The 22,289-nt window shown below is 50.1% G+C and overlaps 1 protein-coding gene across 3 annotated transcripts in view; it reads right to left on the bottom strand.

Annotated features, from left to right (window-relative positions):
- Positions 1-2,021: 2,021 nt before the first annotated feature.
- The window catches only part of Chst8 (carbohydrate sulfotransferase 8), a 143,463-nt gene continuing 123,195 nt past the window's right edge, over positions 2,022-22,289 (bottom strand). For 2 of the 3 annotated variants that reach the window (XM_031386183.1, XM_031386184.1), the window contains exons 3-4: positions 3,897-3,934; positions 2,022-3,526 (exon numbers count right to left, since the gene is read on the bottom strand). In XM_031386183.1, the coding sequence (XP_031242043.1) occupies positions 2,441-3,526; positions 3,897-3,934 (1,124 nt within the window). In that variant the 3' untranslated portion in view covers positions 2,022-2,440. Of the gene's footprint in view, positions 3,527-3,896; positions 3,935-4,136; positions 4,270-22,289 lie in introns of all 3 variants that reach the window. The other variant, XM_031386185.1, reaches the window with a different exon arrangement.

Genomic DNA, 22,289 nt, shown 5'->3' on the forward strand with positions numbered 1-22,289 from the left:
CATGAATAGGTGTATGCAGTGTGAGCACGGGTGTGTGTGTGTGTGTGTTTCCAGTGAGGTGAGAAGATACCTGGTATCCCTTGGATGGACAGTGGAAAACATTGCCTTGCTTGGTTTTGGTAACCCTGCTCTTGGACCTATATGAGGGGTGAGAGAAGCTGAGGTGCTGGGGAGCTTGGTACTTGGACAGGTCCTTTTGGAAGGGGTGGGTTAGAAACTAGTGTCTGGGGTCTTTCTAGAGATTCTGTGGAGGTTGACTTAGAGAGGCTGGGGGTGCAATTTCTGCACTGGCCAGTGTCACCCACTCTGGAATGTTGCTGCCACCTGGTGGCCCAGTTAGGAATGCACCAGCCTCTGTTCAGGAGCAGGGACTTGGCCCCACCTGGTGGTCATGAGTGGTTCTGCACCTATAAAGTCCCTGTTGGCAATTATGCTACATGGGAGAGAAAAGTGGCTTGTCCTGTTTGCTTGGTACCAGGTTTGAGTCAATCTGTCTGGATTTCGAATGTCTCCCCAGGGACACCTGAGGGCTTTGAATTCTACTCAAATGTACCCACAACCAAGGACACTTCCTCCGTTGTGAATTCAGTTTCGCGTGCGCCTGCTATTTCTGGGCCACAGTTAGCTACACCTCTCAAGCTTTCTCTCACATGGATCTGCCTAGAGCTGGTTCTGGCTCCCGTCAGGGTGACCTTCTTAGCTTTCTGAGCCTCTGGACATCTGCCTTCAATGACTCTCCTAAGTCCCTCAGGCTGTGACTCGATCCTCCTCCCCACGCCCCTGGGTCCTTCCCTATCAGATGGTCACTTCCAGCTGGAACCAGCGGGTAGCCTCACCCTTGCTTGGGGCTCCTGGATGAATGTGGTTTCAAGACAGAAGGCAGCCTCAGTCATTGTTCCAATCCTGGAAGATTCCAGAGTCTACTACTGTGGAGGCAAAATGGAGACAGACTAGCCGCAGCCAGTCTGAGGCCAGCTGGATTCCAGCAGCATCTGCCTGGGGGACTTGGAGCTGTCTCTCCTCAGGGACCCAACATCAGCTTTAGGAGTGGTCCTAGGAGGACCTGGATATATCTGCCCCACACAGATGGATCCAGAAAGGCAGGCAGAGGTTCTCAGCAATCCTGGGGAGACAGGCAAACAGACATCTGTTCCTAATACGAAGTGGTTCCCTCTCCTTGTAGATACGGTTCACACAGCCCCAGTCACACCCATACTGGAAGCACCAACAGTACTTCCACTGGGACCTTGCTGGTGTCACTCTGGCTTGTGACAATTTCAGAATCAGTTCTGGCACCAAACTGTACACTTAAGGAGAGGTTTCACATACAGCTCTGCCTTCCCTTCCCCCAAAGCTGGTTCCTCAAGGGTGGGTAATCTGTCAGCCTTGAGGTGTTTGATCAGGTGAATAGATAAGGCTGAGGGTCACACTCAGGGTCAGGGATGTGCTGGCTTTAGCTTTAGCCAGCTTACAGTAGATGTCTAGGAAGCTGAGGACAACACTGATCCCCACGGTGAGAATCACACCGTGATTCTGCTGCTCAGTGCCTTATGGGGCCCCAGGAGCAGCCCTAATGGGCACCTGATAGGGACCTTGCTTGTCCCTGTTCTGGCAGTCCTTAGAAGACCTGCTGCAAGGTGAGACACACAGAACTCCACTCCCTCAGTGGGGACAGGACTATTGTTTCTCTCAGGGACTTAGCAGGGCCCACAGGTGGTCTGGAAAGAGAAAGAACTCAAACAAACAAGCAAGATCCTGTCTCACCAAAACCAAAGCAGGCTCAGAGGTTAAGAGCTCAGATTGCTCTAGCTGGTCAGCTCCTACAGGGAGGTTCATAGCTGCCTGTCACTCCAGCTTTGGGGAAATCTGACCCCATCCAGCCTTCACTGACACCCGCACTCATGTGCACATATTCACATATAATTAATAGTAAAATAAATCTTTTAAAATTTTTCTAAGACTCCCCAAAGCATAGGGCAAGGTCTCTATGAACTCATAGCACGGCCTGGAGTAGACACCACTTCTCTGAAAACCATGTGCTTTATTCAGACCTCCTCAGGGTTATAGAAAAGCATCAAACCACGTGGTTTGGTACAAGGCAAAGGATAAGGGGATGTAGGACATCCCTCACTGCTGGGGCCCCCTTCTGGGCCTCAGGCTTCCCTGGTCAGCATAGCTTGGCATAGCTCAGCTGAGTTCTTAAAGCAGCCACCTGAATGCTCAGTATCAAGCTCAGCCAACCCAATAAAGAAATAGGTGTGGAACAAGGGTCAAGTCCATTGTCTGGGCCTCTGTGGCCCACCTAGGGCCACTGCCACAAGGCCTCACATCCTCAGAGCCCTGTGGCCTCACACCTCCGAGCTCAGTCCCTGAAGGCTGCCTATGCACAGGTGAGTAGGCTTAACCGACAGACCCCGCCCCTGACCAGCAGGCCCCGCCCTCAGTACAGGTCTGAGAAAGGCTTGGAGTAGTTGAACATCAGGTAATCCATGTAGTAGAAGTCGTAGGTTCGCTGTCGCTGCAGCGAGGAGAGCTGAGCGAAGTACTGATGGGTGATTCTCGCTGTGGTCCGCGCCTCCTCAGAGTGTCTGTCCTTGAACCTCGGGAAAGTCAGGTTCCCAGGCGCATGGATGAGACGCAGGAAGAAGTTGGCATCGTCTTCCATGCTCTCGAACTTGCCCACGAAGTCATAGTCGATGAGGCAGGGGCTGCATAGCCGGCTAACATGGTCCCAGTGGATGTCCATGCCCACGGGCCGGTGGACATCCAATAGGTACTGGACGAACTCGGGGAACTGCACACCGGAGCCAGTCCGCAGTGCCTCCCGCGAGGCGTTAGCCCGGTACCGGGCCAGGATAGCCTTGCCAAAGACAGGATGATAGTAGCTGTTGGGATGCTCAAACTTGTCTCGGAAAGCTGAGACTAGCCGCTCAAAGGGTTCCCGGACAAAAAGCATTTTGGTGTAGGTACTGAGCCGGTGCACGATCCCCTGCCGGTCGAAAGTATCCAGGCGTTTGAGGGCGCTGCCATAGTGGACGGTGTTGTGTTGGATATCTGCAGTAGATGAGGCTAACCCTGCCAGCACCATGAGCACCCGCTTCCAGTTGGAGCAGCCTGCCTTGGGCACTTCACAGTACAGCACACGGTGGCGGTCCTCCACGAAGATGCGGGAGACGTGGCGGGGAGTGACCGCTCTGCGGCTGCTGCTGGCCCTGTACTTGGCGCAGGCTTCTCGCATCACACGCTTGCGCTCCTGCTGGGTCTGGTGCAGGTTGACCCAACGACTGTCCATCGTGCGGGGTCTCGGCTGGATAAAGGTTTCGGACGAGTTGTTGCCTCGGCTGGTCCCTGCAGCTGGCATCTTTTTGATGAGCAGTCTTCGCCTGCGCTGCCGGAGTCGTAAAGGAGATCCCGCCGCCTTCGGGTGAAGTCGAGGCTGGTCAGGAGCCTGTAGTTGGAGGCCTCTTGGCGACCCGCTGGGTGAATCTCGTGTGACCCTTTCGGTGGGTATCCTCAAATGGTTGTCCTAGGACAAGAAGAGAAGTGGCTAGGGATTGCAGAAATGTGGGACCTGAACGGCAAATATAATTTCTACCACAAGGTGGAGCAGTCCCCCCAGGAACTAGGCGCGATGGTGGGACGGGGTGGGGCACTGCTATTGGCCTGCAGGCAGCAGGAATAGATTTATGGTGTCTGTTAGTACAGTCCAAAGGAATTATCTAACAGAGAAGGGAAATTCATGGAGCCAAAGCCCCAGGTTTTGTTCCCAAGGCTCCTGGAAAGGAGCCAATACATTTCCTATGAATGGATTCACCATAAGCTCTGAAACTGTCTTTTTCACCCTCTCCAACATCCCCTTCCCGGTATCTGTGATTTATGGAATTCTTGGAACTTACATGCTGGGGCTGCTGAGGCCTGATGCTGAACTTTATACCTGGAAAGCAACAGAGGAGAGAGAAGCGTGCATTAAACAGCAGAAGCATGAAAGTACCACATACCTGCCCAGCCCAACAATCAGGGCACCTCCCCTGGCCACCTCCACCTGGCCCTGTCATTAACTCACAAAGCACCCTGTCCAGTCTCTCTCCGTGCCTGTCACCACATCCTGCTCCATCCTTGAATATGATAATACTCACACTCCAGGCCTATGGAAGAAAGGCATTTCTTCACTCCTGGGAGATTCCCCTGCCTGGACATTCACAGCGTAGCTTTGGACTTCTTGGTATTGTCACAGGGATGATGCCCATTTCTGGGTCACCCTGGTGTCCCCTAAAAGTGCAAGCAGAGCCAAGGCATGGGCAAGTGCTGATTGGTGACTTGGGGAAGATGCAGAGAGATCTGTCTGTTGCTGGCTGTGTTCATTACTTTTCTGGTTGCTATGACAAAATGTCTGATATATATCAATTAAAAGAAGAAATACTGGGCTGGGAGAGGTGGCTCAGCGGTTAAAAGCACTGGCTGCTCTTCTTCCAGAGGTCCTGAGTTCAAGCTCAAAACCATCTATAATGAGATCTGAGTCTTCTGACCTGCAGGCATAATAATACTGGGGAGGCTAGAGAGACTGCTCAGCAGTTTAGAGTTCTTGCTGCTATTCCAGAGGGCCCGGGTTCAATTCCCAGTACCACATGACAACTGACAACCATCTGTAATTCCAGTTCCAGAGACTCTAGTACCCTTTCCTAGCCTCTTCGGGCACTAAACACATGTGGATATACATGTAGCAAACAAACATACACAGAAAATTAAAATAAATAAATCTTTAAAAAAAAAAAGAGGAAAGATTTATTTAGGGCCACAGTTTTAGAGAGATCAGTCCATGGTTGCCTGGCCTCAGGTGCTTGGACAGAGACCATCATGGTGGTTGAAAGATGTGGCAGAGGAAGTCGTTCGCTTCACAGCTGACCAGAAAACTGAGAAAGTAAGATGGGACAGGGCCTGGGAGCAGATGCCTTCAAAGACCTATCTTCAGTGACCCTCTTCTTCAAGGTAGATCTCACCCTTTAAAATTCTCACAATTTCCTAAATAGGGCCAAAAGCAGGGGACCAAGCCTCTAACACATAAACCTTGTACTAATACTTTTATTGTATGAGACAAAATCTAAGACAGAAGCAATATAGAACGATTTACATTTGTTTCACAATTCTATGATGGGTGAGCCAAGATGGCTTGGCTTCTGTCTCTGGTTGGAAAATGATCTATTATATCTCAGCCAATAAGAAACCAGAGATCTGGGCTGGAGAGATGGCTCAGCAGTTAAGAGCACTGACCACTCTTCCAGAGGTCCTGAGTTCAATTCCCACTAACCATGTGGTGACTCACAACCATCTGAAATGGGGTCTGATGCTCTCATCTACTGTGTGTCTGAAGATAGCTACAGTGTACTCATATTAATAAAAATACATAAATCTTAAAAAAGAAAGAAAGAAAGAAAGAAAGGAAGGAAGGAAGGAAGAAAGAAAGAAAGAAAGAAAGAAAGAAAGAAAGAAAGAAAGAAAGAAAGAAAGGAAGAAAGAAAGAAGGAAAAGAAACCAGAGATTTTAGGCCCAAACCAAGGCTGAGAATACAGGCCAGGCCCTGTATTCCTGCATCTGCCATTTAGGCTATGTGCCCTAAAGGTTCTGCAGCATTCTCAAACAGCACCACCAGACGGTGGCCAAGTGTTTGAACACTTGAACCCATGAAGGACATTTCGCATTCAAGCCATAATAAGCCTTTAAGAGGGACACTTCATACCCAAACCATTATATTGGCCAAGTTCTAGAATGTTCCCTCTGCCCACCAAAAAGGGCAGACAAAGAGGGCTTCAAATCATTTGGTATGTTGATGGGAAGTTGTTTGAGAAGGCCGACATTCTGTTGAGAGATCATCTACTTCCAGTCTCACCTGTCCACTGAGATGTCAGGGACTCTGTTCCTGGGTCCTAGGGTGGACATTTGCACTCTGAAACTTTGCTGAAAGCCAGTCACAATTAGAAAAACAGTTGCCCCTCCCACAAGCAAAGAGCCAGAGTGATGGCCAGTATGTTAAGGCACTGTGTCCACATGACCAGTTCCTGGCTGAGAAGGGAAGGGGTGGTTCTGGTGGGCCAGCACTCCCCCTGGGAACTGAGCAGAGGCCAGTGGTTATTAACAAGCTGGTGAGGGGATAGCCAGGTTGTCATTGACCCATACAGTGGATTTTTCTGTGGGATCCAGTTTCTTGGCTTCTGTGATGCCCCGTTGATCTCATGGTGTCCAGTATGAGGCTGGGCCCCACATTGTCTTCATTTGTTAGCAAGCAAAGAAGCCAACAAAGGTTTCTTCTGAGATAGAAAGCCTAGATGGCTAGAGTTTCCTGGAACTTTCACGGTGTGTTTGCATGTATAGTAAATACATTTGTGTGTGAGCATACATGTGGTGTTTTGTCCATTCATATGTATCTGCACATGTGTGTGTCTATGTGTGTGTGTGTGTGTGTGTGTGTGTGTGTGTGTGAGTGAGCATGCATGTGGTGTTTTCCTTAACTATCCTCTACCTAATTTTGTTTCAGGTCTATGTGTGTGTATTTATGTATATCTGCATGTGTTATGCATGCAAGCATGTGTGTGCATGTGTGTGTGTGCATGAGCATGCATGTGGTGTTTTCCCTAATCATTCTCTACCTTATATTTTTTTTCAGGTCTATGTGTGTGCATGCATGTGTGTGTGTGTGTGCCTATGCATTTGTGTGTGTGCATGTGTGGGTAGAGACCCAAAGTTGACAAATCTTCCTCTATCACTGGCTACCTTATTCATTGGGGGTCTCTCATTCTTCGCTTCAGATAGACTGGCTGACTAGTGAGCACCTGGGATCCTACATCCCCAGCACTGCCAACTCTGGCTTTTCTACTTCGATACTTGTGAGCAGAAAGTCCTTATGCTTGCACTATAAGCAGTGAACTATTAAGCTAGTTCCTGAGACTCCAGAGTCTCACACCAATTTCACACCAAGCTGGCCTCACACTTACAACACCCTTGCTTTTGGCTCTCTGCTAAGACTGTAGGTGTGGGCTATCACACATAGCTTCTGGAACCTTCTTCAACTCCCAAGTAAGGTAATGCATTAGGCGTGTTTTCATTGCTGTGGCTTGAATACTTGACAGAAACAATTTGAGAGAGGGAGACTTTATCTTGGTGTACAGTCTCAGAGATTTCAGTCCATGATTGTAGGGGAGGTGTGTGGTAGTCATGGTAACAGGAGCATCACATAGACTCCTTTCACAGTGGTGGACCAGGAGCAGAACCAGAAGTGGGTATAAACTCAAAGGTCTGCCCTAGTGACCCATTTCTCCTGTTAGGGTCTTCCTGAGAGCACCATGGGCTTCAAAACATACTACAATCTGGGGACCAAGTGTTCAAAACCTGAGCCCGTGGAAGCCATTTGAATCTAAACCTTCAAAGATGGAAGCAGAGGCAGACCGTGGGAACACTGTCACTTCTTCTGGTCATCTTGGATTAGGTACAAGTGATGCCCTTTTGGGATGAAGTATACACCTTCCTGGGTATTCACAAGTCTGTGTGAATGTGAACACATACACATGTATACATGGGAAGCTTGCACACAAGCTTTCTGGTCTCTTCCAAAGAGACTGGGGGTAGCTCCATGCAGAAGTGGGGTAGCAATGGGTGCCTGGCTGGAGGTAAAGCCCCTGCCAAGAGTCCCCTCATCCTGAGCCTATTCCATCTTCACCCATGCCTGCCTCCTCATCCCACCCTCTCTGCCTTCAGCACAAGCTTCCAGAGCTCATTTCTCTTTGGCGCGTGGGGTCCTCTCCTGCTGCCAACGATGACAGATCCCTTCACCAGAAGGGACCCGCTACAGCCGCTCCGCTTCTCTCTCCACCACGGCGTTCCTTAATTATTTTCTTCTGGTGACGGCAGCTGGCTCTGCTAAATCACCTCTTCTCCACAGAGTCTCAGACACGGGGATTTACTCTGGGTGTCATTCCTGTCAACCTGTCAAGGTGTGATGGTACTTATTTATATTCCTTTTCTGGAGCAAACCAGTCATGCTAGATTTGGCCAGGAGTGGGGCTGAAGAGCCACTGGCAGAGACTCCCCATCACTCAGTGAAATTAGGCCACAGTGGCTAGGGCTGTGAACCCAGTCCCCTTTCACCTGTGCAGAGGGGGCAGGAGGACCCTGTCTTGTGTATGTTGCCTCCAAGCCACTGGAAAGTTTCAACAGATGGCCAGTCCTGGGGAATCAAGGGCACAGGATGAAGAGAAACTCCTTCCTGGATACAACCCAAAGACACGCTTGCCCACCAAGCCAAGCTGGCTGCAACGGTCTACTTGGCAAAGAAATTTTATATTGCAATTAAAAACAGATAAAAGGACTGCTCTCATGTGGAGCTGAGAGTATGCCCAAAGCTGTATGATCCCAACCCTCACACTCAGGGCAGTTCATTAGGTGACGATGACCCTGATCCCCACAGGGCCACTTCTGAATAGACAGAACCGTAAAGAAGGGAATGCAATTGACCCCTTCCTCCACCCCTGCCTCTTGAACATGCACGCTTGTTCCAACGGTTCAGCTCCCACAAAAAGAGTGGCTTTTCTATGTCTTGCATAAATAAAGGTGGAAGCTCTAGGTAATCCAAAGCCAGACATCACTGTATGAGGCTGGGTGGGGTATGTGCATGCCTCAGGATACTGCACTTCAGGTCTAGGAAGGGTCAGCTAACCATTGTTAATCCTCAGGCATCAGTAGCGTGGAGCTCAAAAGAAAAGAAAAGAGGCTATGGCTTCAATACAGCCACCTCAACCCCCTCCCAAGGCCCTAAGTAACCAGACTAGATAAAAATGGAATTTTGCAGGGTATAGTAATCCCAGTCCTCAAGAGGCTGAAGTTGGAGGGGCACTTCCAAGGTTGGCCTAGCCAATGAATAAGTTCAAGCTCAGCCTGAATCAGTCTAGAAAAGCCAGTGCCTGGGAACATGGCTTTGTGGGTAAAGTATATAGTTAAGACAAACCGGTGAGGGGCTGAGGGCATGGCTCAGTGGTAGAGCCCCTGCCTAGAATCCCCCAGTGAGGGGCTGGGGGTGTGGCTCAGTGGTAGAGCCCCTGCCTAGAATCCCCCAGTGAGGGGCTGGGGGTGTGGCTCAGTGGTAGAGCCCCTGCCTAGAATCCCCCAGTGAGGGGCTGGGGGTGTGGCTCAGTGGTAGAGCCCCTGCCTAGAATCCCCCAGTGAGGGGCTGGGGGTGTGGCTCAGTGGTAGAGCCCCTGCCTAGAATCCCCCAGTGAGGGGCTGGGGGCGTGGCTCAGTGGTAAGTGGTAGGGTACTGGTCCTAGATTTCACCTCCAGGGGAAGGTGATGCAAAGTTAACCTCCTGGGCAGCATAAGTAAGGATTCCGCAGCCTACTCTTCCTTCCAAAGATGCAGATGTTGCTGTGTATCTGTCTCTCACCCTCACCCAGGACAGGAGACTCTCAAAGTCACACCCTCTCTCTGCTCTCAGGGTCTGGGTTACCTGCTTGCTACTCTCAGTACAATGTTAAAAACCTGTAAGGGCATCCCAACCCTCTGCACAGCAGGAAATAAACAGCTACTTTCTCCTTCTGGAAAGATGACATTCAAAGAAACACACACAACGTGAGAAGAGTGAGCACCGGTGAGAAGAAACAAGGCACGAGTTATGGGGGCTGCAGAATGTGCTCTGTGCTGTGAACGTTTCATTGTCTGGAGTTTTTTTTTTTTTTTTTCTCAGTTTTTGGCTGAAAATCTTTTTGGTTACCAGCTAAGGGGAAGCTAACGCTAGTGATAGGCAAGGCTCATCCTTTCTGTCTTCTTTCCCTTCTTCCTTCCCTCTTTCCCTCCCTCCTTCCTTCCTTCCTTCCTTCCTTCCTTTTTTTCTTGTGGGACTGAGGGTAAAACTCAGGGCTTCATGTATAAGTGTTCTACTGATGAGCCCATCACAGGGGACTCTAGGCAGGGGCTCTACCACTGAGCCACGCCCCCAGCCCCTCACGGGGGGATTCTAGGCAGGGGCTCTACCACTGAGCCACGCCCCCAGCCCCTCACTGGAGGATTCTAGGCAGGGGCTCTACCACTGAGCCACGCCCCCAGCCCCTCACTGGGGGATTCTAAATAAGCAGGTACTTTAACACTGATCCACACCCCCAGCCCTACAAAACCAGGTTTCTTTCTTCCACCTTTTCTTTTTCTTCTTGTATTTTATTTTTGAGACAGTCTCACTACACAGTCCAGGCTGACCTCAAACCTGCAATTTTCCAGTCTCAGCCCTCCAGGTTCTGGGATTAAAGGTGTGTAACAACGTGCTTGGCTCTCGCCTAGTTGCTTCATAATCAGGAGGTACAGTCCAAGTCTGGGGCTGAGTTGAGGATGGGCTTCACTTGCATTTGGGGATTCTGAGTAGAAAGACCTTATGTGTTCCCTCTGCAGAGATATAAGGAGATCTACTGGCTTCCATGAAACCCCAATCACTAATGTTCAGGAAAAACTGGGGAAGGCAACTAGGTTCAGCCCTGTGGTCAGATGGTATAGACATTTGGCACTAATGTCTAACAGTACTGAGGGAGGCCTACAAAAGCCTCATGTTGCCAGCCATGTCACACATGAGGGTGGCAGCTGCCTGTGCTACTCAAACCCCAGTTTCAGGTCCTGGTAGACAGTGTTGAGAGGGTCCTGCCACTCTGGACTCTGTGGTCCACCAAGGGAGAGCCACTGTAAAGGAGTCAAAAACAGAAGGAACAGGGTGGGAGAGAGCCAGGGCCAGGAGAGGCAGAGGGTGGCTTCCAGGTCCAAGTTGACCCTCGATTCTTGAATCTTCTGGCTAAAGATTCCTCATAGCAGTCCACACTGTCTCTTCACATGTCGGTTCATATGGGGCGTCCCCGGCAAGTCCTTGGGGTTTGGATTAGTCCCCCAGGCTCAGGCTTGTCTCCCTGTGCCTCACAGCTTGTACAGAGATCATGTTCACCACCCCTCACATCCCCCAGGACTGACAGACACACTGATATCCTGGGCATCTCAGCTTTAGTGTCTGCACCATGGTTTTCACTTCTCGATGAGAAGCCTGTACCCAACACATGCTCTGATAGGACCCAGAGTCACAGAGCAGGCCCAGTGCTGAGCTGAGAAGAGAGGCCAAATTCCTGGTGCAGGGAGTCAGCCCGAGAGTAGGAAGGTGCTCTGCCCACTGGGCTCAGAGACAGAGCCAAAGCAAGCAGCCAGGTACCATATCACAGGACACATGGAAGGTTCCTGACTGAAGGGTTGTTGTCTAGGGTTCTGAAGAAAAAAAAAATGCACTCAATAAGAAGTACATACATGGAAAAGATGGAATGAGAAAGGGAAGGAGGGGAAGAGACAGGTGGGAAAAGGAGAGAGAGATTTCAAGGAGTTTGTTCATGTAATGACGGTTACAAAGAGCAACATGGAAGGCAGAGAGGAGGCGATATTCCAGATCAAGTCCAAAAGCTGATTGAAGCTGGGCAATGGTGGCACACGCCTTTAATCTTAGCACTTGGGAGGCAGAGGCAGGCAGATTTCTGGTCTACAGAGTAAGTTCCAGGACAGCCAAGGCTATACAGAGAAACCCTGTCTTGAACCCTCCCCTCAAAAAAAAAAAAAGCTGTTTGAAGGCAGAATTCTCTGTTTGATAATGTCTTTTTCTTCTCAAGAGCTTGAATGGATTGGGTAAGGCCCACCTAACATAGTACTAGTCAGTCCTTTATTATTCTTACTATTGGAGGCTCTAAGTGTTGATCACATCTAATGTATACATTTACCACAACATGCAGATGAAGGCTGGTGTCCCCTAGGTCAGCTAAGCTGGCTTCCTTTCCTATATGGCGGCAGTTAGCAAATATCTAGGAAAAATAATCAAAGCAGTTCTGTCCCTTTGGGAGGCTGAAAGTCAAGACATGAAGTGGCTGGGGCAGGAGAGAAGGTTCAGTGGCCAAGAGCTCTTGCAAAGGACCGAGGTTTGATTCCCAGTACCTACACTGTGGCTTACAACCATCTGTAACTCCAATTCTAGGGGACATGGTGCTCTTCTGATCTCTGAGGGTACCAGACACTTGCATAGTACGCATATATACATGAAGGCAAACCACTCGATATAAATAAAATTACATAATATAACATAAAATAAGAAACAGAAGTGTCGGCAGGGCTACCCCTCTTCTCAAACCTCTGGGAAGTGTCCTTCCTGTCTCTTCCAGCTTCTAGAAATTCCGGGGTGTTCCCTGGCTTTGGACAACATTCATTTAATCTATGCCTGTTGTCTTTCCATGGTTGTCTTCTCAAAAGAACTCCCTTTACTTGATTATGCATGCAGAGAACCTTTGTGGTCACAGCTATGAGCACTTCGGGTGTAGATGTCTGCTTTGGGAAAGGGCACACAATTCAACCTGGATCAGGGGATATGTTTTTATGGGTCTGGAGAGCGTCCCAAGGGCAGCTCACAGGAGCAGCCTAGATCTTGGCAGCAAGGTGGGCTGCAGTCTCTGGATTCTTCAAGAACCGTGTTCAATGTCTGGAGGGAGGGACTCTGTCTTGTTTACCTTTGTTAGACTAGAGCGATGCCTCGTATACTCTAGGGGCTCAGTGATTGCTGTGGGAAGGCAGATGCTACCAGACTGTGCTGGTACCAGATGTGGGGTGGGAGTTGGGTCTCTCCTTGCGGAGATTGTGGCTAGGGCTCTGACTAGAGTCACTAACCCTTTGCAGGCATCTCTCTAGTGCGGTTCCATAGCCTAGAAGGATTGGCAGGTGCTTGTTGGGTGGTCGGGTGGATAGGGGTAGCCAAGCTGAAGGACCTACTACCACTCTCAGCTTGATGGCTAGGGGCCCTGCCTTCGCCTGACATTAGACACCCCTAGCTGGCTGTTGCCATCTGTGGCACATCAGGCTGGGGTCCTGTTCCTGTGGCAGCGACCTTGTTATGGACACACTTCCTGTGGCTCTCTTCCCTCCAGCCCAGGCCGTTCTGACCTCTGCTTGCTCAGGGGTGAGGGCCGAATTTGCTCCCATGGATCTCTAAATGCCTCTCAGTGAACAGGCATCTTTACACGGGTCGCCCGTTAATGTATGCAGATGAGATGCAAAGTGAAAGACCCAAGTGCTCAGCAATTAGAGAGCAGCCTGGGCTCTAGGCACCAAATTTGGATGAAAGAAACCTCACGAAAGGGCTTTAAATCCTCACGTGTGTTCACAGGAAAATTCAATTTCCTAAATTGCTAGATTACAGGGCAATGCCTGCACTGGTCACAGTGCATGCCCACATGGCTGCACATGGGAGCTTCAGCCAGTAGAGCCATTCCCCACACAGATGTGAGTTGCTCCTGGACCCTGAACCTGGCTCTGAGGTTGACCGGTGCGCTTTGTGGGAGGCAAGATTCAGAGCAGTCATTCTCAGGCGACATTGTCCCCTCAGGGGTATCTATCATCCAGCCCAGGGCCTTGGTTTCTCTGGGTGGGTGTCCTCTAGTTGTTCTGATCCTAAATGAGTTAATCTAGATGTGGGTTTGCCGAGGTTCATTTTAGGGATACCCAAGACTCGGTAATAGACCAAGCATAGTTCATCCGGTTCACAGTCCTGAAGGCTGTAAGCCCAAGGGTGTGGTCCAGCACCCAGTGAGGGCCTCTCTGCAGTATCAAAGCATGGCCGAGGACAGCACAGGGCAGGAGCTTGCAAACTCAGGCTACTTTTCTCTCTTCCACTCTTCACCTCCTCTTCTTTTTGCGGTTCTAGGGTTTGAACCCCGGGACTCACACAAGCCTGGCAGGCTCTTTACTACTGAGCCACGCCCATGGCCTCTTGCAGGCAGATCCCAGGGGAGTAGGACACCTTGAGCCATGCTGAAGCTTATTCTTTCTGTTCTTACTAAGACCTTAATCCTGTCAAGGGGTGGGGCTAGCCTTAGGACTTTACCTAACTCTAATTCCCTCCCAAGTGCCAAGTATCACATGAATCTGGTGATTAAGTTGGAAAAACACATGAATTTGGGGAGCCCATGAATCCATAGCAGGGGTTACATGGATCTTCGAGTTTGGACTCATCCTGGGACATAGCTTAGAAGAACTGCCTGGACACTTTGTTCTTGTTTATTAGAGACAGGATCTGGCTGTATAGTCCAGGCTGGCCTTAAACTCATGATTTTTCTGTTGCAGCCTTCTGAATATTGGGATAACGGGTATGTGGCACTAGGCCTGGGTACCTAGGTATGATTTACTTCATTTATTGAGGCGGTGGTATATCAAAAAGAAAGACTGAGAGCGAGGGATTGTATGGTGGTGGGAGAGAGAGACAGGCTTGATTGCTGCATGACTTTGGATTCTGTAAGTCTCCCTCATCTTGCAAGTCCACAAAAGTACAGGTGGCACAGGACATTCAGAGCCCTCCAGCTGGAAGCTGCCAGCTCCTGCTATTTTGATGTCCTGGTTCCTTTTCCAGCAGCTGTGTTCTTGGGCACAGCTGCTGCAAAGGTGCAGGGTCTCTGGGCGGGCCAATAGAGGAAGGAAGCGGGACTCTCCCTGTCTCTGACTGATGGGTACCGGTCTGATGGATCTGGCCTCTTCTTGTTTTGTTTAGTAATTCCATTCCCTGCCTTTGTGATTAGGATTCTCTACTCAACTGGGTAGTTCCCTGTCAGCTCAGCCTGCACTATGAATTCCCTGGGAACTGTCAAAGACTGGCCTGTAGAAGCTGTCTGTCAGTCAACCAGCCAGCTGCTTGGCTAGTCTGTGAACCCAACGGCTGCCCCACCAGACCCTCAAATAACCACCTGTCCATCAGTTGGTGGGGGAAGGAAGCCCTAAACAAGTCACTTCTCTGGATGCCCCGCCCACCTGTAGGGAGAGGCCCTGAACTCCGGCTTCAAAGTGCTTCTTTGTTTAAAGCCTGAGGGTGATTCCCACTGTGTCTGGTGTGTGTGTGTGTGTGTGTGTGTGTGTGTGTGTGTGTGTGTGTGTGTGTGTGTGGTATGTGTCACAGCACACACAAGATCATTGTATTTCAGCTTGTATGTTGATGAGATCTGACCCCATGTCTTATGGTCCAGTATGCCATGCATGGCAAAGAGGTGTGTCACAGTGTACATACATGTGCTTCCACACAGCAAAGTTTCTGCTATGGGCTGTGGCATGTGCAGGGTTGGGGGGTACTTGAGGCCGAATTCCTGCTGGTCTCAGAATCTACATACACGGCTTAATCCGAGACTTGCCTTATCTGTCCTTTAGGTGCCCTTAAATGCACATCTGGGGGACTGGAGAGATAGCTCAGCGGTTAAGAGCATTGACTGTTCTTCCAGATGTCCTGAGTTCAAACCCCAGCAACCACATGGTGGCTCACAACCATCTGTAATGAGATCTGACGCCCTCTTCTGGTGTGTCTGAAGACAGTGTCTTCACTGTACATACATAAAATAAATAAATAAATCTTTTAAAAATTTATATCTGGAAGGACAGGTGGTGGGTAGTAAATAGATAGAAGGCAAGCAGGGACAAACTTCATGACACCCATGGACAGCATCCTGTGGTCCCCTGGAGTTCCTGTTCCCATCTCCCACACTGGCAGCACCTCAGGTAGCTGGCCCCCTGACTGCCACAGCAAAACAACCCTGCTCTCCACCACCATGTGCTCCCATTCAACATGGACAAGTAGCTAGATGGGCTTGGGTGTGTACTGCCATTGCTGACAGTGTCATAGGAAAGGGACAGTTTAGTCCCAAACTTTATAGTCTAGTTAGCGACAGGCAGGGTCCAGGAACTCCACATGTGTAGCCTACAAGGACTGGAGGCTGCAGGAGGCAAGGCCAGTCAGCCAAGGACACAGGTGATGGTGGTTGGCACCTGAGGGAAATGAATATGGTTATTCATGGCAGAGCTCAGCTGCTTTGCCTCATAAGAACCAGGCTCACTGGGTGAAAGGAGTCAGGCTCCCGGGGTGAAGGGAAGAACATAGAGACTGAAGGGTGTTGAGAAAAGGTAGGACTGAAAACACTGGAAGGGTCTGGCCAACAAGGGGCTTTATGGTCCTAAAAGTATCAGACTTTATCTCCCAGGGTTCAAGACCCCAGCTCTGGACTTGTTCTGAACTCAAGGACCACCATGTGCTTCGGACCTGAAGATAGATCAACAAGATCCATCCTTGAGCAGGTGAGAGATGCCAGAGGCTGGCCCAGACGATAGTAAAACCAAGTAGGAAAGGCTAAGATGAATGCTTCAGCTTAGGGGTGAGCTTCCTGTCTGAGCAGCCGGCTGGGGGGAGGAATCTGACCTCTGAGCTGATTTCCAAAAATGTAAATATTCCCATGAACATGGAGCAAGGCCCTCCTCGGCTGGTAAAAGCTGGCTTCAAGTCAGGAGGCTGGCTGGGAGTGAAGAGAGGCAGCTTCTGGTTTCTGGCTTGAGTGTTAAGTTGGACTCTAGTGTTTTGCTGAAAGGGAACAAGTCCCAGGAGAATGATTATGGTATTGCTAAGTGGAGAGGGGCAGGAGGGAAAGGGGAAGGAGGTGAACTGGGGCTGGATAGACAGCCATACACATCCCGGAGTCCATATCTCGCTGTGTTAGTGTGTGTGTGTGTGTGTGTGTGTGTGTGTGTGTGTGTGTGTGTGTGTGTGTGTGAAGAACCAGCACTTACCAGAGTGGCAGGAGGGCCAGGAAAACAGGTTGGAGGCACGGGGCCTGGGAGTCACAAATGTGATGATGGAGCTAGGTGTGATGTCACATGCCTGTCAGCCTAGCACTTGGGTGATAGGGGCAAGGGCACAGGAATTCAAGGCTAATCTCAGCTACAGTGAGATTCTGTCTAAAACAACCAAACTTAAACAAAATACAGTCAGCTGGGCAGTGGTGGCGCATGCCTTTAATCCCAGCACTTGGGAGGCAGAGGCAGGTGGATTTCTGAGTTCGAGGCCAGCCTGGTCTACAGAGTGAGTTCCAGGACAGCCAGGGCTATACAGAGAAACCCTGTCTTGAAAACAAACAAACAAACAAACAAAAACAAACAAACAAAAAACCCAAAATACGGTGAATGTAACTGCTTGCTGGGCAGGGTCCCCGAGGAATGCCCTCCTCTCATCTCAGTGGGAAGGGGGTGAATTTGGTTTAAATGGATGGGTTGGAGAGATGGCACAGGACTGCTCTTCCAGAGGTCCTGAGTTCAATTCCCAGCAACCACATGGTGGCTCACAACCATCTGTAATGGGATCCGATGCATTCTTCTAGTATGTGTCTGAAGACAGCTGCAGTGTACTCATATAAATAAATAAATAAAAAGGCAATCTTAAAAGAAAAAGAAAAAGAAATTTCTTCTTTAAAAGAAATAGTAGTGTGTCCCAGGGAATAAAAACAAGTGGATCACGTAGGAACTGGAGCCTGTGGGGCTCTGTGGAGAGTCTCATGCTAGCATCAACTGGCTCTGGCCCGTGTTGGCCACTCCAAGGACAAGCGTGCTCACTGTCTCCCTTACTGGCCTTTGGAGGCAGTCAGTGGGGCAGCCTCATTACTGTAGTGGCCTGACCAAAAGATAATGATCTTTCCAGCTTCAGCTGGCCTCTGGATGTGTCGCTCAGGCAGCGGCGTCAATTACTGAGCTGGCCTGTGGCTGTCAGACCTGTCACGGCTGCTCTTCGTGATACCCTGAAGAGCCACAAAAGCCAATCCGTCTTAGCGGGTGCTTCTTTGGAGTGGGCATGTCCCTCACACTCTGTCCTGAGTGAGGCAGCCTGCCCCACACCCTCTCAGAAAAGAGGGTCACCTAAGGACTGTCTAGGGGTTCAGGGGTGGGTGCTCTGATTCTTGGTGGCCATGTACTGGTGACTAATGCTAACCCCTGATTCTATCCAGAGGGGCCCCTGAGTCTCCCCGTCCTGACTCTGGCAGGATGGGCAGGCAACTACATTAGCAGGGCCATCCCATCCCATCCAGCATTTGACCACAGGGGCCTCTGTTCAGTGATAGACTGGATTGCAAAGGCAAGGCCCGGAGCTCCCTGGACCATTCCAGGGGGAGTGAGGAAGGCAGGGAGAGTTTGGCATGGCTTTCCCCTGCTAAGCATCTGAGTAGCTATAGTCCACATTTGAAAAGGGGAGGGGAGGGGAGGGTGCTGGAGAGATGGCTCAGCAGGTAAGAGCACTGACTGCTCTTCCGAAGGTCCTGAGTTCAAATCTCAGCAACCACATGGTGGCTCACAACCACCCGTCATGAGACCTGACACCCTCTTCTGGTGTGTCTGAAGACAGCTACAGTATACTTATGTAAAATAATAAAGAAATCTTTGGACTGGAGCAAGCAGGGACTGAGTGAGCAGAGTTGAATGGAGCAAGCGGGGATGGCTGGAGCAAGCAGAGGTCCTAAATACAATTCCCAATAACCACATGAAGGCTCACAACCATCTGTACAGCTACAATGTACTCATATACATAAAACTAAATAAATCTTAAAAAAAAAAAAACAACCCAGAAATCACCTTTAAAAAAAAGAAAAAGAAAAGAAAAGGGAATCTCCCAGGAAGGACCTTCAAGCTGGAGTCAGATACAGCCAAAGACTGGAGCAAGAGTAACCCAGGAGGCCTCTGGTCTGAAGATCTATATATAGGAGAACAGGTAAGACCCCAGAACACAGATGTGAACATTATGCTTGGCAAGGGATATCTGTAGAGATGCCACCTTTCCTGTTTTTATAATGGCCAGCCTTTGCTCTGCCCAGCACAGATCTTGTACGCAGTCTCTCGGGTTCCCTCCCTGGGGATCTCATCCAGCCTGTAAGAAGAAGTAGGCTGAGCACATTGGCTCCAGCGCATCTGAGGCAATGAAGTCAGTAACCTTCCCGGTGGGACTGAGTTCTCCACACACACACTGCCCCACAACCCCCATGCACTGGAGAGCCAAGAAAGCAGACTGTTCTTAGGGCCCTGACTGCGAGGCTGAGAAAGCAAGGGAGGGGTTTCTAAGGGCTACATAGTCAAAGGTCATTCTTGGGGCACCTCAGAAGCAGCCTGATGGGAGTGAGGCCCAAAGGAGAGGGGAAAATGGATTTGGAATGATGTCATGGCGTGGATGGGAAATGAGAGGTCATGAATTCAGGGGGAGAAGGGTGGGGAATGATAGATTTTTTTTTTTTTGAATAATGGAGGGCTCAGTGGGTCAGGAGCAAGCATGAGGAGGGTAAAGAAAGCTTCCAGCAAATAGTCGGGTCAGTTGGGGCCTCTTCAGAGCGTTTCCTGTCAGGGACAAAGGAGCCAGTAGGGAGGGAAGGAAAATGATGTTGTGTTAGCCCAAACCTGAAGTGCAGATCTGAACACTGCCTGAGTGCAGAACTCTATCTATAGGCAGTGGAGGCTGGGTGCGGATAGTGACTATCAGCCAGCCTGGGACTGTATGCCTCAGCTTGATTTCATTATTTGTTTGTTTGTTTGTTTGTTTGTTTGTTTCAGGGGGTAAGGAGGGCTTTCACTCTGTAACCCAGGCTAGCTTCAAACTTCTGGGGCAGCCTCTACAGTGCTGGGATCATAGACATGAACCACCATGCCCATCTGCCACCTCAGCAGTGGGAAGAAGCAGAGAAACAAGTTGCACAGTGCGGCCTGGCAACACCCAGCCCCATCATCACTTTGTACCACCACGCTCCTTAGCAGCAACCTGGCACAAAAGCATTAGATGGGCATCCAGAATGTCCGCCCTTGTCATGTGCACTTAGAATTCGGCAGTCTCCTCAGAAAACCCCTCAGTGAAGATGCTCCCAGCTTTCTCCCCCAGTTCTATCTGGCAGGATGTGCAAGGTGTTCAGCTGGTTCAGTGGACGGGTGACTGAATTTTCTGAACCAGCTCAGCCTTTCTTTGCCTTGAGTACACCGAGGCTGGGCATTTAGACCTGGTTTGGCTCTGCAAATATAACTTGGTCCTCATGTAATGACCACGTGTGAGGCTTGGGGTCACTGCGAAAGGACAGTTAAAGATACTCTGAGCTGTTCCCTTGCCTCCTTTGAAATGCAACCGTCACGGCTGCTCTGAGGATGAAGTGAGCTGATAACAGGCACAGAGGTGGCCCCTCCAGGCTCTGTGTGTTTCTGGAGAAAGGAAGACCCCAGAGTAGTTCACCGAGCAGATATTTGGGGCCCTTCTTTCTGGTCATGATACATGCCACTCAAGGATATGAAAGAAATCAGGCTTTGGCCTTCCATGCCCGTGTGTGGAGTGGGTGGGTGGGGCATCCTCTTGAGAATTAATGACTTTTGAGCTGCCTTGCCCACTGAGGCACCTTCTGCAGGATTAAACGTCATTCCTTCTAATGACTTGATTTATATCCAAAGGTTTACTGCTCCAAACAAAATATTGGAACAATAGCAATAAATCACACCAAGGATGCTTCCAGCTGCGACCAGCATGTTTGCTGTTTGTTTGGGAGCAGACTGGGGTATAGAGGGTGGAAGTGGGGGATGCTGGGTAACACTGCATGGGAAAGCAGGGTGAGCACAGTACACGGTTGGTGTCGGGTAGCGGCTAGCTTGGCTGGGGCACCAGAAGGCTTCTGATGCTTGAGGCTTTGTGAAGAAAGGATTTCAGAGAAGGATTTACAGAAGCCAGAAATCCCCTGAGCTCCAAGGAGTAGCTTAGAGTGATGGATGGTTTTGATGATGGTGTTCTGAGCTTTCAGCCATATGCCCTACTGTATCCCCAAGTGAAGATGGACCAGGCTAGATGGCTCTGCCCAGATGAGCTCCTCAGAAGAATGGCAGGCTGCAGGCAGGGTGACCCTAGGCTGGCTTCTGTCTTACATAATGGGCAGAAAGTGCTCCTTGGAAATGAGCCCCTTGCCCTGCAGAGGGAGAGCTCAGGGGAACCCAGGGCAACATGGCTCACTTCATGACAGATATGGATAGAACCCAGCTGTTTAGGGCCAGAAGTCTGGAAGAGCATGCACCTCCTCCTAGGTAGAACTAATCCCGATCCTGGCACCAAGATAGAGGGAAACTGGAAGGAGGAAAACATGGGGGTCTAGTTACAGGCCAAAACTGACTCTTCATGCACAGCAGAGCTGATGTATCTCGTACTCTCATGGCCTAGAATATCAAAGCAAAGGCAGGATGCCCATAAGAGGACAGAGTCCAAGCCAGGCAGCAGTGGCGCAGGCTTTTAATCCCAGCACTTGGGAGGCAGAGGCAGAGGCAGGGGGATTTCTGAGTTCGAGGCCAGCCTGGTCTACGGAGTAAGTTCCAGGACAGCCAGGGCTACACACAGAAACCCTGTCTAGAAAAACCACAAAAAAAAAAAAAAAAAAAAAAAAGAGGCCAGGATGACACAGGAGTGAGCGATCCATTACAAGGCATGTGTGTCATGATGGAAATCTGAAATGTCCCCCATAGGCTCATGTTGGTGGGTTCTTGTTCCTTAGCAGGTAATGCTATTTTGCAGGCTTTAGGGAGGTAGGTTGTGGTTGATGGATATAGGCCACTAGAGAATCGCTTTTGGATGTAATGCTCACCCTAGTTCTGACCCTCTTTCTCTGTTTTCATGGTCTTCCATGACATGAAAGGCCATTGCCTCACACTCCTGCCGCCACAGGGGGAGTTGCTGTGCCCTGCTGTGACCTCCCCTCCGGATCGAACGAAATCTCCTGGAACCGTGGACTCAAATCCACCTTTCCACTCTTAAGTTGTTTTTGTCAAGATTTTCTCACAAAATGCGATGAAGTTCTGGCCTTGGATCAGGGTGCACTTAACTGGGAGGTGCCACGGAGCTCAGGTCTCCTATGTCAGACACAGTGAAGCATAGATGACGGGGAGGGGCACATGACAGCATGCTGACATCAGGTGTGGTGTGTGGTGGTACATGGCGCATGCGTGTAGATGGTGCTTGCATGGCGCATGCGTGTGGATGGTGCTTGCGTTGCATGGCGCATGCGTGTGGAGGTGGGGCAGTCTACGGATGGTACGCTGCAGTGGTGAGGGATGGAGATGGACGGTGGGTGGTAGTCAGAGTTTTAAGAAAAGGGTTTAAAATGGGTTCCCAGCAAGGAACAGAGGCCAGACAGTAAGCGCCAGCATTGGGGACTAACTATACAGCTACAGGCAGTCATTGGTCTCATTTTACTGGCTCTAGCTGTGGTGCCCCATAGAATTGAATACAGGAAGCTTGGAGCCCTGACCTTTCTGGCCTCCAGGATACTCAGGACAAGGGGACCTCGAGAGCAGTGGCACCTACTGAAGGAGAACATGAGTCCCCCACTGACCTGTGCGAGCCCTCAATATAGAACCTTGGCTCCTGGGAAAGACGCTGCTGCCCTACCTCTGCAAACAGC

Source organism: Mastomys coucha, unplaced genomic scaffold (assembly GCF_008632895.1).
Source record: "Mastomys coucha isolate ucsf_1 unplaced genomic scaffold, UCSF_Mcou_1 pScaffold21, whole genome shotgun sequence".
In the NCBI taxonomy this organism is placed as follows: domain Eukaryota; kingdom Metazoa; phylum Chordata; class Mammalia; order Rodentia; family Muridae; genus Mastomys; species Mastomys coucha.